Genomic DNA, 15,599 nt, shown 5'->3' with positions numbered 1-15,599 from the left:
GTTTGGTTTCTGTGTGTGTGTGTGTGTGTGTGTGCTCCTGGGCTGGTAGAACTGTATATGTGGGTTGATGTGAAATTGTCCATCCGAGACTGCAAGCATGTAGGTGTGCGCTACCTAAAATTGCAGATGCTAACAAGATGTTCTCCCTTTTCACTCCCTGTTTGATGAGCTTTATTGACTCCAAAAACAACACGCTATCCGAAGCTTCAAAACGACTGCCCGCTCCCTGCCTCACTTTCTGTTAAAACGCTTTATTTAGCGATGAATGAATATTGCTCCAGTGAGAATGTCACCAATGCTCAGGAGCACGGAGGGCCAGCTGTTTTACTTATCAGAAGTTACACAAGGATTCGGGCTCAATCTGGGACAGCGCAAGCGAGGTTTTCTTTCCTTGTGACTCACCGTAACTCCATACGTCGCTCTGGTGCGTGTAAGTTCTGTTCAGGATCGACTCGAGAGCCATCCATTTTATCGGCACCTGTGGGAATAATCATTACAGTGTGATTAAAAAGAATGCAAAACCCGTGTGCACTTAAACTAATGACAAGTTACCCACTAACACGTTTATAATGTATGGTGTGTATATCATGTTGCATATGCATGCATGGGATGAATTAAATGTGACACTACTGATAACAGTGAGTTTATTTTTTGGCATCACTTTGCATCAAGTATTTGCAGGGATGTTTTCAACTTAAAACGCTGCAGATCTTTATATTTCTGAAATTGATTAATGTCTCTGGCCAATTCATTAGAGTTTATGATGCAATTTTGCTGCCACCTAATGGTGAGATATACAAAAGTCTCTTTTTATTATTAACCTCTTGAGACCCGAACTCTTCCACAGCATGCATTTTTAATTTCTCTTTGATATTTGGGCATATTGGGACCCGATGAATGTAAAAACAAAGAATTACCAGATTTTTTTTAACTGATTTTTGTTTCTAAGAAAAATTAGGATATTCATTTAAAATTTTGATAGAACAGTAGCAGTATAATGTCCTCGTAAGTAGATATCAGGCCCTTGTAGAGCAAATTTTGTATTTTGGTCTAAATAACCCAAAATGTGATGTCCACATATGTGGATGCCAGGTCCTAGGAGGTTAAGGCAGACTTAAGGTATGTAAAGACCGTCACACAAACCTTATGGCAGTTTTTCTGCATAAGCCAATTATATTTTTTTTAATTGCACTACACAAAAGAGTGTCTGAAGTTTAGTGATTCATCTGGATTTGTCCAGATGTTTCTTTTCCACACCTGCACATTTGGTGTTGACAGGCAATACAGAGAGATGTCTGGGCTGAATTTGTATTATATTATTTCTCCTAATTACATCTGATATAACATGCACTGCTCACCCTGTAGTTACAGGCACAAAAAAACAAACAGCACAGCATGTTCTTGAGTAAGGAATCCTTCAGTTTCCCAAAGGAAACAAAAGACAAGAAACCCTTTTGATTTGTCATTTCTCTCTGAATGTAATTCACTGACAGAAGCTATTTAAATACAGCACCACTTGCATGAGATACAGAACAAAACAAAGTACAAAAATATATCTTTTATGCAGTCGAGCTGAGTGAACTACAGGAAGCGGTCTGTCAGTTGGCAACTGGCTATAAATTCATTAAACAAGATCATGTTCATATTTAGGCCCATTTGTGTGCAGCAACAACTCTATCCATCAGTTTTCTTCCACTTATCTAATTCAGGGTTGTGAGGGGGCTGGAGCGTACACTCTAGACAGGCCACCAGTCTAATGCAAGGCTAACACAGAGAGACAGGAAACCATTCACACTCACATTCACTCTAAGGTCAATTTAGCATTTCCAATTAGCACAAACCCATCAGTGTCTTTGGACTGTGGGAGGAAGCCGAGTGGATTCTAAACTTCTGGGATCACCCGCTGTGATGCAACAGTGCTCACAACAACTGACTAATAAATTAAAAAAAAAAACCCAACTAACCTTTCCTCCATCCGCATGGTACTCTTTCTCATCTGCCTTTAGCAACTTGGCCAAACCAAAGTCAGTGATCTTGACATGTTGAGGAGTCTTCACCAGGACGTTTCTGGCTGCCAAGTCACGATGCACTAAGTGGCGCTCCTCCAGGTAGTTCATTCCCTTTAATCAAACAAATAGTGAAATACAGATTACATAAGAGCCGTGCTTTCACGGGCTCGCAGATATTGTTGGAAACGTGAAAACACCGCTTGCTCAGACAAAGTGAAAAATGACATCTGTCACGACAGACTTGTCATGATAATCTGATTACTCAGATAAAAGAAACGGTATTTCTTTACAAAAAACGGCTGTTCTTTATAAAACCTCTAACAAAAACGCTGACGACTTGACTCGCTCTGCAAATCTAAGTTTAAGCGTATGTTTTGAAATTGCACACCCACTAAGACTTAAACCCACAAAAGCATGTGATTAATATTATTGTTATTGAAAATAAAATAAATAAAATGCCTAGATTTATATCTTCATTGGCTGATACAGAGCTATGCGCATGTAAAACAACTCCAGCAACAACAGGTCCAACCTAATCAACAGATTACTCAACTGTAACGTGACACCTTTATGAACTTTCCCTCTTACCTTGGCTATCTGCACACACCAGTTGAGCAGGTACTGGGAGCCAATATTGTCCTTGTGCTCTTTGACATAATCCAACAGGCAGCCGTAAGGCATGAGCTGCGTTATGAGCTGCACCGTGGAGGTGAGGCAGATGCCCAACAGACGACACACGTGGGGGTGCTCCACACTGGCCATCACATAAGCTTCCTGTAAGATGACATAAATGATTTACATGATTTACAATTCAAAATTATGTTTATTTCTCTTCTTTACGTATTGGCTGTTTATGCAGCCCCTGAGCTCGTGTCTGCTTAGCGCCCTCTTCCTTTTAATGGACTTCTGCGAGGAAACCCGGTGATGGAAGCCATTTAGGAAATCCATGCCATGCTAGCATCGGATTCATGTAAGATTATTAAAAGAAAAAAACTTAAAAAGAAAACACAAGGTAAACAAATAACCAAGTGTTTAGGACACATACTTTTATGTGTGTTTAATTTCATTTTTTGCAAACTTTGTCCACATTTTGTAAGTAAGTAAGGGAAAGCACAGGTTCCCTTCAAGGTACAAAAGCAAAAAAATACATTTTTAATTATTCAAAGGTCCTGTGACTTATTGGCTGGTAGAGATATCCTTGTGAATGATAAACAAGACATTTTTTTAAATACCCGTTATCAGGCGATAAGTTTCTCAGGAGCAGTAATACAGCACCAACAGCTGTGTATTTTATTGCTCGACAGTGGAAATTATCAAAAGAGACAAAGTACTTTAAGAATTTAAAAAATGGGGATAAGGAAACCACTGCAAGCAGTAATTCAAACTGAACTTTATCTAGTTTCCTGTCATGAAAGCAGAAATGCATGCAAAATATTGTCTACACGCCTAATACGATATCAGTATTGCTCAATAAATTCTCGGCTTGGGGCTACGCAATTCAGACAGCCTGATGAAAACAAGGTTTCCAAACACGTTCTACTTTACAGTGAAAGACTGCCCTTAAGTTAAGAAGCTGAGAGGACATTTGTGTCCACCACAGCGAGTGGACGTGCAGTGACTGAGCAGCAGAACCACAAAATCACAGGATCCAAGATGCACATTTGTCTGTGTGCATAATGCATTTAACACAGGCTGCTTTCTCGGCACTGCATCAGCGCTGCATTCCTTTCCAGAACACCTCAGCCTTGGATTACACCAACGCCCACTCGCTGCCTTCCCATGAATTAATCCCATTTCCAGCAGTCCCATAAGATGAATGCCATGTAAACAGACACGTTCTCCATTACAAGGAAAAGTGGCCATTAGCTAGATTATAGGACACATTAGTGGAAACTTGACAACCAGCAGCCAACAACTGTCGCTCCTTAAGGCTGATGTAGTTTTGAGTCAAAATATTGTGATAATTCCTTAAAAAATGTGCGTAACATTTGTAACTTTTAAAATGTATACTTTCATTTCCAGCCCTTAACAGAAGGAGGCAGGGAGGGAGTATTTCAAATGAGCTGTTGTGTTCAGCTCCAATTTAGTATTACGGTAAGCACAGAGACCAAAAATTACCACATAAAATGAGTGAACCTACATCCAAGATCTCCTTGTTTGCTTTAGGGGACGTGGCCTCTCTCAAAACCTTGATGGCGACCGGGATTTTCACGTCCTCTCCCTCCGGGACCCACAGACCCTGCATGGACACAAGCATTTTATTTTATGTGCTGCAATTAGACCTGAATCATCAAGTGAGCGCACAAGCATATGTGTAAATGTTAGCATACACTGTGCAGTACAAGTACAAATATTGACATGCATGTGCAAGCCAAAGCTACACCTGCTCTCAAACATACAGTAAACAGTGCATTTGTATTCTGCTTGCAGTCCATTCTTTGCAAAACTGTCCACACTACGAAGGTCAAAAAGCGACAAACAGGCAGAAATACAAAGCAGAACATCGAGCTGACCTACAGTCTCTCCCTCTCTCTCTGGAGAGTTACGCTAACCTAAAACCGAACCCTAAAATAAATGGTTAACCTTGAGGAGACCAGTGTTTTGTCCCCACAGGGAAGGAGAGTTTCCAGAATGTCACTGCATAAACGCATAAACCCAAATTAACACACGAGCACCGAAAGTGAGACTGAAGTCACCCGTGCATGATCTGGCTTGTTAAAAATGTGGTTTTATAACAGAAAAATTGACAACAGATGTAGCAGATGAGTGAAAACGCTGACGGTGTGTTGGTTCTGGCTCTGAGAGAGACCCAGATTCAGTAAAGCTCAGCACTGGGGTTCAATTATAAGAAAAAAGAAACAACTCCAGGGTGCCGCTTTTTGTTTTGTTTTTTTACCTTGTAAACAGTACCAAAAGCTCCTGATCCCAGCACCTTGATTTTCTTAAACTCGGGTTCCTTCAGGATCCGCAGCAGAGCCTGGTTCGGTGCCTCTCCACTGGGAGTGAGGGGTTCGACCAACTAGAGAGAAGAAATCACAGTCTTGCATATTGTCTCAGCTGTAAATGAATGCTGACATTTCCTTCATCATCTTAATGTACTCCTCCAAGCGCGGTGACTCAGCTTACCTCTCTCTCTTGGAGCAGTCTACGCATGGTCCTCTTCCTCTTGATGTGGCGTCGGCGGAGCAACACAAAAACAGACAGGCCTGCGATGAGAGCGGCCAGCAGCCCACCGACAACACCAGCCGCGACCATGGAAAGACCAAGGGGGCTGAAAAACAGGAAGGGGGGGGAGGTTGTCAAACAGAGTGCGTTTGTGAGTTTCAGCAGAAATGTGATTAACACATCTACCTCAGTTAACTTATCCCTAAGAAGTGGTGATCTGTGTTGCTGTGTTTACTCACCCTTTGCTGTGGCAGCCTTCAAGACCTGGTCCAATGCACCTGTAAACAAATGAGTGCGAAGAGTCTAATGCAACTGACAAAATCAGCACAGAGGGATTGTTTTCCTATGAAAAACCCTTTGCAACCAATCAGAAACCAATGCTGTTGCCACGCTTATGTTTCCCAGCGTACTTGATTTCATTTCTGCCACATAAAGCACCAAAATCGTCTGTAAAATGCCTACAAAACTAAATACTTTCAATCAATGCATCAGTCACTGGGGTCAACTGGGGACTGTTTATTTCCACGCAGTCCAGTGGTTTATTTATGAAACTACTAAACCCAGTTGTGGAAACACATATCCTATTCTTCTTCGCAACAGTCACTGAGGCTCATTTACACAGCAGCTTTCGGTGGTTTAAAGGTATCTCAGACGACTTCCAAAGTTACTCATTGGGCTTAACACTGATCCTCTATCATTGTGAAAACTGTGTCTGCTTTTAGTTCTGCTGTTGCTATTATTTCTTTGTTCTCAAAAGTACTACAGACTTGCAAAAACAACATATAGTTGTCTGAAAAGGAAAGTTTTTCACAGGAATCTAATCCAGTCCTCTCAAGCAATTCAGCTAATCAAAAGCACTTTAACTGATCACCACTAAGTGTGAGAATCTCTGGAGCATTCAGGTGTGTGTTAACAAAATGCCACAAGCTTCCCAGGATTGTACACCAGCAAACTCACCCCAAGGTCAGAGAAACTGGAAAAAAATTCCACGAGCTACATCTCAGACTCTACATGAAAGTGAAGTTCATGATAGTACAATCAGAAAAAGACTAAGTATGGCTTGTTTGGAAAATACCTCTTCCTCTAAAAAACCCTCCAAAAACATATTTGAACACAATCAAAGGTAGACCTGCTGCGGGGCTCTCGAGGGGAGTCGACCTAGCTCACCCAATCAGTGAATTCTCCTTCTTGATCTATTCTGGCAGGTATTCAGAAAATCTGGTACCGTATGTTTCAGTTTTCTCCATGTTTACCTTCTCATACTGTCTCTGATGGGTCTCCAAGGAGGTCCAGAGGACTTGTGTACCTCACTCCCTGTCAATTAGCCCATCTTTTTGCCATGAGGGCTCTGAAGCAATCAGGTGGTCTTTGTCTTCCACCAAAATACGCTCAAAGACAGAAAAACCTTTATTTAAAAAACTCATATGAGGCCTCTATTCTTGTGTTTAACAAGATTTACTATAAGACATGAGATAATTTTCCTTTGGTATAGCTGAGGTGTTATATATACTTTTGCTATTGCTGCTGAAGGTGCCTATACAAGCCACAGCATCACAAGGTGTTCTTAGTTCTTCACAGAGAGCCTCCTCACATGACTGTAAACCTTCTAGGTCCAAAAAGCATTTAAAAGAAGAAGAAATTAAGTCAGACATAATCGGTTTGTTTTAAATTGAAAAACACACAAAACCACACAAAAGTCCTGCAGTCTAGAACAACAACTCGTCTCTTGGGGTGTCTGATTTTAATCAGAAGTCCAAGAACCGCCTCAGCAGACGCTTCAAGCTCGGGGCACATTTCTGCATCAGTGTTACAACAGACAAATGTTTCCAAAACAGAGAAAATGCCTGTGCCTGTTCTCAGGTCAGCTGAGCAGTGCTTTTTACCCCTGAGTGCAGTTTTTGTGGCATTGCTGGCACACTTTCTGTTCATCTGCGTATTTCCACACTAGTGCGTCGTCCTCCCCCAGCACGCCTTGGGGACAGCGGGGCACGCAGAACAGTCCATCTTTGAAGTTAGCACATTTAGTGCAGTTAGCAGACTCCTGAAAGTGGAAAAAAAAGAAGATAAAGATTTATTATGTTTACGACTCTATTGACAGCAGTTATAAATATTTGGTAAACTACACTGTCTCATAGTAATAATTTCTCAAAGCAAATGTTTGGCAAATACAACCAAGTTAGATCTTTCTTTTCTTCATCTTTAATTTTTTTTGGTTCAGGCTAGTGAAAAGACGATTTAATGCACTGATCATGCCTGAATAAAATAGCGGTAATTTAATACGTTTCCCAGATCTGCCTCCCACTCTCTCTTTGTCAGGTTGTGCTTCTGTTTTTGATAATTAGAGGGTTTATTTCCCAGTTATCAAAGTAAAAGAAAAAGAAAACAACCAGATTGCACATTTTGTGGCTGCGCTGCATTACAGCCGATCAAAGCTGCTGCTGACTGACAAATCCGCAGAACTAACGTGTCTGGATTGGATTTCACGCTGTGCAAATGTTAATCTCTTCTAAGCAACGCTCACAGAACTGTTTAACACAACTGCAAAGTGTTTTGTTTTGTAATATTAGTTTAGCTGCTGATGGCAAACATACAGGCGCGCTGCAGGTTGCGGTCCCGTTCATGTGCTGACACTCGGGGTGGCACTTGATGCAGGTTTTATTCACAGCTGTCTCGCGCGGCTCTCTGCAAAAACAAGAAAGAAAAAACAAACAATAAAAAGCATGACATGCCTAGTTTGAAACTATTATATGTGTTTTATTTTTAAAGTTTTTTTGAGGACAGGAGTTAAACTGTAAGCACGTCGAGATTCTTTGTTGGACAGAGGTCTCCGAAGATAAACAGATGTGAGCGACTGTGTCGTTTCGCCTCCAGTGTTTGTCTTAAATCCACTGGAGACTGAATTTCAAAATGCTTCGGATCATATCTGCTTTTCTTTTTCTGTCAATTAATTCTCAGGATCGTGTAGCGTCAAAGTCTTGGAAATACAAAAATAGACTCTGAAGGAGTGAACTGTACAGCATGGAGACCTGTTGTGTTTTTAGCTTGTTTGTTTTTCAAAGCTTATTAAAGGCAGTCAGAGAGATGCCTCCCTCACCCCTCCAGGATGTTGCAGGAGTCGACGCAGCTCCCGTCGCGCTTGTAGTCGCGGCACAAAATGCACATACTGGGGCCCGGACCCCAGCAGCCGTCCGCCGTGCACTTCTTGTCGCAAGTGTCGTTTCTCAGAGCTGAAACCCAAACACACAATCTCAGCGAGAGCTCTTTCCTGCATAATTATCCAATTTTGAAATTAAGATCCTGTAATTAAATCTTACTCGTGCAGCGCATAATCAAAAGCAACAACAACAGCAAAGATCCGACTGAAGCCGGTGTGAGACAAACAGAATTTACCGCAGGTGGCAGCGTTGGCATTGCCCTCTATATTAACAGTTTGGTGTGGTGATTTGAAAAGCTTCTGCCAGTGCTTTGCATCGGTGTAACAGAGTTCAGAGTTCTTAGAGACAAACACATCTCCATCACTGATTTCTCTGAGGGACCTCAGGCCCAGGTGGGTGATATGTAGACCAGCCACAACCAAACTGCGGCTTCCGCTACCAAATGGGAAACGAGAACAAAATAAGAAGAAGAAGAAAAAAGAAAACATTTTGTGATGGGTTGAATAACACTGCGGTTTGAATCAACAGGGGGTCTTTACAAGGAACATACCGTTTAGTTCTCCCCCGAACGACCTCCAGATTCTCAAAAGGACTCAGTGAGCTCATGGTATTTGGCCACGTTTGAATCCACAGGTACCCTGAAGCAACAAGGTTTGTTAACCTTAAAACTGTTTAGATGCACGCATTTAGATGCATGACTCAGCCCTTACGCAGTCTTACCAGTAATTTCTTTAACTGTCTTAAACACATTAAGCTGGGCAGGATCCATCTTTGGTGTTTTGGTGTATTGATCCCTGAAAATGAGAAAATACACCGTACTGACTGCTGATAAAGGTGATCGAGCACAAAGGCAGCAATGCTAGTCATAGCCCAGACTTACCCATTAATTGATGTGTGGATGATGTCGATGTTTCCATTGATTTTGGTGCAGTTTTCAAAGGAGCCGATGTTTGTGGCATTGATAGACAGAGTGTGAACCAAGTCTCCTGTTCCAAGTCCATTACACACTAAAAAAAACATTAAAAAAAATACTACGGTAGTTAATAACAATAAAAAATAATCATAATAGTTTAATAATAGTTTCTCATAGATTTTGGTCCATATTAATGTGATAGCATCACACAGTTATTCCCGATTTGTCATTTCAGTACAGCGAACTCAAAATGTTCAAGAATCCAATTTCAGATAATTTCAGTTTTGTGATGTGAAATATTATCTCGCTAGAAGCAACCATCAGAAGATGGGAACACTGTGGTCAAGGGGAAGACATGGTCAGCGGCAGCATTAATTGCATAGAGATCTGCAGCTAACTGGGTATTTTCTCTGTGGATCAGCAGTTTCTGAAATACTCAGAGCAACCCGTCTGGTGCAATCAAAGTCACTAAAATCTTGCCCATTCTGATGCTCACCTCAGCAGGTCATCTTGAACATAAGCCACACCTAATGAAGTGAGTCAGTGCATAAAATATAGCCTATAAATTTTCACCAAATCAATAATATTTGCTTTTTTATTCATCTCAGTTGTTTAAAATTCCTCTGAATATACGTAGGATGCATGACATGTCTTTGAAATCGAAATCTTATGTGCATTTAGAGCATGTGTCTAATATGCATTCATTCATCATAAAGATTCAGGAGTTACATACATTTTAACAAGTCGGTGCATAAAATCTGGCCTATGAGTTTTCACCAAAACAATACCATTTGCTTAAAAAAAAATCATCTCAGTTGTTTAAAATGCCTTAAAATGACTGAGTTTAATAAAAATGTTGTTCAGTTGTATCTGTGTTCCTCTGAATATAAAACCAAACAGAAATAGCTTAAGGATGAGTGACATGTCTTTGAAATCGAAATCATATGTGCATTTAGTGCATGTGTCTAATGTGCATTCATTATAAAGATTCAACTTGGCAGGAGTTATATACATTTCCATTAGAACGTACAGTGTGGTAAACATGCTCCCGTCCCAACTTTTTGAAGACGTTTGCATCAAGTTAAAAACAATGAAACATTTGTTTTCCTTCACTCTTTTCAATTAAAAAGGGTTAAATTATTTACAAATTACTGCATTCTGTCGTATTTACATTTTACAGCTTAACCTCTGTGAAAACAACATAATAAGAAATTGTTCTTAGCGTAGCTACAAACAGTTTGTTTTTTGTACACGGTGAGAAATATTTGTCCAGATTGCACAGTAACAGCTTATCTTCTTACCTTTTGGACACAGCCCGTCACACTTGGCGCACTTCCTGATTCCTCCTACCTCCACCTCATATGTGTTATCGTTGCACGTCCGCACACATGCGCCGTAATCAGAAATAATATAATTACCTGGAAGAATATGCAAAATATAAGCTGCTGCTGCTGCTGATAATCTCATATTCATGTGCACTAGATGGATCTTAAATCATCTTAAAATCATATTAAAATATCTGGGGGGAAAAAGCTTTTTTGTAGCAAATAATCTTTTATTAGTTATACAGCAGCTTAACTAGCAATGTTGCTGAACTGCAGAGCTCCTTCAGTGACAGACTGCTGCATCCTAGATGCATGAAGGAGCGTTTCCGCCCTGCAGCTGTCAGATTGTACAATCAAAACCGCTCCCAACAAACACATTTGAACATGTTTGTTTATATACATATTTAATTTTAATAACTGTACAGTACTCTGCTTTTGGTAACTATTGTCCTTGATGTAAATATGTAAAAAAAAGGTGTATGTTTCTGTTCTGTTTCCTGTGTCCTGTTTGTTTGTATATGTGTTTTTTTCTTGCTGCTGTTACAACCAAATTTCCCCTTGTAGGACAATAAAAGGATTATTCTATTCTATTCTCTATTCTAATGCATAATGATGACAGAATATAAACACAGAAATACAGGGACACACCTGTGCAAGTTAAAATGATAAAACGCAGTTGTTGCATTAACACACTCTCAATCATTTGCTTTTCTTGTTTATACAGTTTAAAATTAAACTTGGACAAACTGTCACGACTGAATGTCTAACCACCCTGAAGGACAACCTGGGCAACTGTTCTGCAAGTCAGCATGCCGCAATATGGAACAAAAGTGTAATCATGCATGATGAGCTTCATACTGCCGATTGGGACCCATTATTTTACTTTTATTTATCTTGACTGTCGAGACATAGCTACAATGCACGCATCAATGTAGGCTAATGTAATATATCTGTCTAGCAGGATTAAAAGTTTAACTGAAATTGGCAAAAAAAACCTAAAATAAAAAAAACCTAAAAATTTATCTGGTTAAAGCCGGCCTTACGTGGGCAGCTTTTGACACAGGTGGCCCCGAAGCTGTACTTTCCATGCGGATTAGGAACCAGCTGGTGCAGGTTGGGGTCGTAACGATGAAGGCCTGGGCAGGAGTCCTTACACACCCCATCATCCTGGAAGTCCCGACAGGCCTGCAGCACAAACAAGCGTCATCTAGCACACTGGGACCAAAACAGAGCCCCGCACTAATGATAACACTGCATTCCTTTATCACAGCCTTGGCTTAATACTCATAGCTGCACAGAGAGGCAGAACAGACGCTGTTATTCAAGGCACTGCCAAGTGCAAGATCTAATCAGACGCTCCACATCTCATCTCTACTGAAACCAATAACAAACTTCGGATGATAAAAACAGATGTCTGAGAGTGAGAGCTTTATTCTGTTGGAAGGTCTTCTTCAGGAACCTACAGAGTAGCAGAATTACGTAGTGTAGTGTTGCACTTAGGAACAGTTTTTTATTAGTTTTGGTGTCTTTGTGTTGGTTTCTGTTTGACTGGGAGTCTTACACTCACCAGGTACACCTGTTCCATTTCTTGTTAATGCAAATATCTAATCAACCAATCACGTGGCACTAATGGCTGCTCCTATTAGCTAAAAACAGGAAAATTAGGGTACAATTCAAACAAGGTTCACCAAAATTGGACAAAAGAAGATTTTGTGTCGCAAAATGTGTGTGATGCTATCATGTCAGCATGAACCAAAATCTCTGAAGAAAGTTTCTAGTACCTTGTAAAATCAATGGCATGAATAATTAAGGTCATTTAAGACAAAAGGGGATCCGACCTATATTAGCAAGGCATAACTAAAACATTAGCTGGTGAACACAGGCCTTGGTCACATGTTTGTATGATATCACACAGTAACATTAAAAGTGCCTTTGTCTCACCAGACAGTCTTCAGCTCTGGGTCCCGTGCACCCCGCGGCACAATGCTCATTGCAACAGTCACTCGGTGAAGGTCCTTTGCACCTCTTGGAGCACTGCTGGGCACAGTTCAGCTTTGTCACTGGAGATGAGAGCAGCAGAAGTTGAGTGGAGTGTCCAAGCCCAGGAATGAATTTGTTCTTCTTTTGATTCTGATGCCCTATCATCACCGTGCATTACAGTACTTTAAACATGTTCAAATTATGAAAAATTGGAGGATTGTGCGCACAGATTTGTTTTACCTTGCTCTTGTTTGCAGTAAATAAGCTAACAATTAATAAAACAGTGCTTACAAGTCTGACAGTTTTCAGGACCAGGTGCCCAACATGAGCCATTGAAACAGCCTGAGTCACATTTTCCACCTGTTGAAAAAGAAACATTGCGAAGCACCAAATTAAAAACCTTTTAACTCACAACAAATTATATCTCTGTCTTCTGGTGTAAAGTAATACTTACAATTTTTGTTTTTGCTAGGAGTTGGATCAATGCTGATGTTTCCAACATTAACAATATCAGACCACTGGATTGTTTCCACATTGCAAAGCTGGTTGGTCAAAAATTTTACTCCTCCTTTAAGAATTTCTGCAAAAAGAAAACTTCATATGAACTACTACGCAAACATGCACACGTTGGAATATTTACATAGTTTGTAATAATACTGAGTGTCATATAAAACATGATTATATTTAGGGGTTAACCTACCTGTCAGGCTGGTCAGAAGAATCTGATCGGTGCCCTTATTTGTAGATTTGTTATAATTGGAAATCACAGAAAGAGCAAAACTTCCATCATAGAGAGAATGGCCTCGAATGATGCGCAGGTTCTCCAGAGGAATCCTGGATACTGTATTGAGGGCGATCAGGACGTAGCCACCAACTTCTTTGATTGACTGGAACGAAAAAAAGACAAACTTCATTTTTGAATTAAAAAAACAAAAACTTTTGTATTTTCTGAACGACCTGCATTTATATACATTTACATTAATATTTTAAGAGAAAACTGTGAAACTGGTGGTCCATAACACTGGTAGACAAAGATTAATCCTATTTTTATTGTGCTAGAGTCACATTCAGTTTGTCTGATAGAGGTGTGTAAATTAATGTTCAGAAGCACAGGGACACCTACACATATCACCTAAATGAGCTGCTTAGACACTGAAAAATACCATGAAGCTCCCAGCACACAGGTTTTGTGCTGATGTTAATACCAGAGGATGTTTAAACCTCCTCTGGCAGAGTGTTGGTGACTTTTGCACACCGTGCTCCTCAGGTACTGGTGACTGGTAACTTGCCACTTTCAGGCTGAGTTTCACTTTCCAATAACAGCACATAGAGTTGATGGTGGAATAAATTTCACAAACTGACTTGATGCAACAGTGGGATCCTAAAATAGCACCAAAGTCAAATTCAGTCTTTTCTTTCCCCATTCTTTCACAAATGTTTGTAAATGCAGACTGCATTGGTAGGCGTTCGATTTTACACGCCTGTTGCAATGGGACTGAAAACACTTGGGTTCAAAGATTAAGAGGTGTGGCCCAAATACTTTTGTTCATACAGTGTATGTGATGGACGCTAAAAATAAGAAAATATAAATAAAAGCTATGAGATGTATGGTTAACTCCACAATGTCAAATCTTATAAATCAAATCGGGTTTTCTGTCCAACTAGAATAAGACTCACAGTTGTTTGTATTTGCTAACCAGTCAAGTTTCACTTTATATGTCATCCCTTTAATTCTATTCTGTACTATTCTGGTGAAAAGCGGTCATCAATAGCATATGAATGCTTAAGTTATGGCAAAATAATGTGTTTCATGAAGTCAGGGTGACCTTTATTTTTGACATCTTTCTTGAGATATTTCATGTAAAGGATTCCTTCGACGCGCTCTTCACATATCAAATACATAAGAAATAGACAGATGTGCTCACAAGCCAAAAACATGTGTCGATGGCACTGAATCATAAAACTTTCAGCCAAACTATATTGCCTCAGGTCTACCTCTAGGGCTACAGACAGCCCACCAGTAGAATGGTTAGCACAGTATGTACAGTATGTTGCTCAATAGGTAATACACAGAGCCACAATAGAGATGGGCTAATCTGAACTGTGGACGCTGGGCAGGTCCAAAGTGATGAGAGAGAAAAGTAAGGATGAAAAAATAGGACTCATTTAAGACACTTCCTCTTAATATCAGTGGAAATAAAGCCTTAAAACCTCTGAATAATATCTGCTGACTGTATGCTTTTCTGTCTTTGTGTGTGCAACCCTTCATGAGAGTGTGTGTGCCCAGTGTGCAAACCCCTATACAACCTTAAGCAAAGCTCCATCCACAGCATTATAAATACACCGAATCATCATACCTATTCACTCTCCACTGATTTTAATTATCTGAACTGAAGCGATGCAAGAGGCTACACACATCCAGTATAAGGGGCTTGGACAACTTTTAATCGCACTCTTTCTCTAATCTGCTATATACATGCTTATCCTCAACTCCTAACAAAGTGCGGCTTTTACCCGGAGGAAGGACAGGTCACGGTGATCCTCCATGTGTGTGATCTCCAGGTTCTCCAAGACTACGGTGCAGTTGCTGTAGGTCTTCACCATGTTCCTGTAGTGGTCCTCTTTAGTTCCCAAAAGGTTTAAACGATTGGTTACACCTTGGCACACTGCAAGAAAGGAGAATTCATCATTGTTTCATTTAAATGTTAAAAGATTCAGATTGTAAATCATGTGGAATTGCAGTGGAGAGTCACCAAAGTATTTAAACCAAGGCCCACAGTGCAATCAGTCAGAAACAGAAACATTCCCTGCTTATGCAACATGCTGGCTCCGTTTATGACTTTCTGTGTGTGTGTGTGTGTGTGTGTGTGTGTGTGTGTGTGTGTGTGTGTGTGTGTGTGTGTGTGTGTATCTCTGTTGGAGAATTTAGTCTGTGCAGTCATAACTTGGCATGCTTTCATGTGAAAATAACAGATCTGGGCTGCATCTGCAACAAAATCAAATCTCAGTGACGAGTTAAGTTCTGGCCCGCGAGTCAAAGTCAGCTGCGTGT

At 40.4% G+C, this 15,599-nt stretch overlaps 1 protein-coding gene across 1 annotated transcript in view; it reads right to left on the bottom strand.

The window, feature by feature from the left end:
• The window catches only part of egfra (epidermal growth factor receptor a (erythroblastic leukemia viral (v-erb-b) oncogene homolog, avian)), a 43,841-nt gene that overhangs the window by 7,779 nt on the left and 20,463 nt on the right, over positions 1-15,599 (bottom strand). The window contains exons 2-22 of the mRNA XM_026148792.2: positions 15,062-15,213; positions 13,248-13,434; positions 13,002-13,127; positions 12,839-12,907; positions 12,509-12,627; positions 11,611-11,752; positions 10,544-10,660; positions 9,210-9,336; positions 9,050-9,123; positions 8,880-8,967; positions 8,565-8,764; positions 8,269-8,401; positions 7,766-7,856; positions 7,058-7,215; positions 5,414-5,452; positions 5,136-5,280; positions 4,906-5,028; positions 4,150-4,248; positions 2,598-2,783; positions 1,965-2,120; positions 403-478 (exon numbers count right to left, since the gene is read on the bottom strand). Of these exons, the coding sequence (XP_026004577.1) occupies positions 403-478; positions 1,965-2,120; positions 2,598-2,783; positions 4,150-4,248; positions 4,906-5,028; positions 5,136-5,280; positions 5,414-5,452; positions 7,058-7,215; positions 7,766-7,856; positions 8,269-8,401; positions 8,565-8,764; positions 8,880-8,967; positions 9,050-9,123; positions 9,210-9,336; positions 10,544-10,660; positions 11,611-11,752; positions 12,509-12,627; positions 12,839-12,907; positions 13,002-13,127; positions 13,248-13,434; positions 15,062-15,213 (2,607 nt within the window). The remainder of the gene's footprint in view (positions 1-402; positions 479-1,964; positions 2,121-2,597; positions 2,784-4,149; positions 4,249-4,905; positions 5,029-5,135; positions 5,281-5,413; positions 5,453-7,057; positions 7,216-7,765; positions 7,857-8,268; positions 8,402-8,564; positions 8,765-8,879; positions 8,968-9,049; positions 9,124-9,209; positions 9,337-10,543; positions 10,661-11,610; positions 11,753-12,508; positions 12,628-12,838; positions 12,908-13,001; positions 13,128-13,247; positions 13,435-15,061; positions 15,214-15,599) is intronic.

This window comes from Astatotilapia calliptera, chromosome 18 (assembly GCF_964374335.1).
Source record: "Astatotilapia calliptera chromosome 18, fAstCal68.1, whole genome shotgun sequence".
Classification (NCBI taxonomy): domain Eukaryota; kingdom Metazoa; phylum Chordata; class Actinopteri; order Cichliformes; family Cichlidae; genus Astatotilapia; species Astatotilapia calliptera.
The sequence above is the reverse complement of the archived record's forward strand: the minus strand, read 5'-3'. Positions and strand labels throughout refer to the sequence as shown.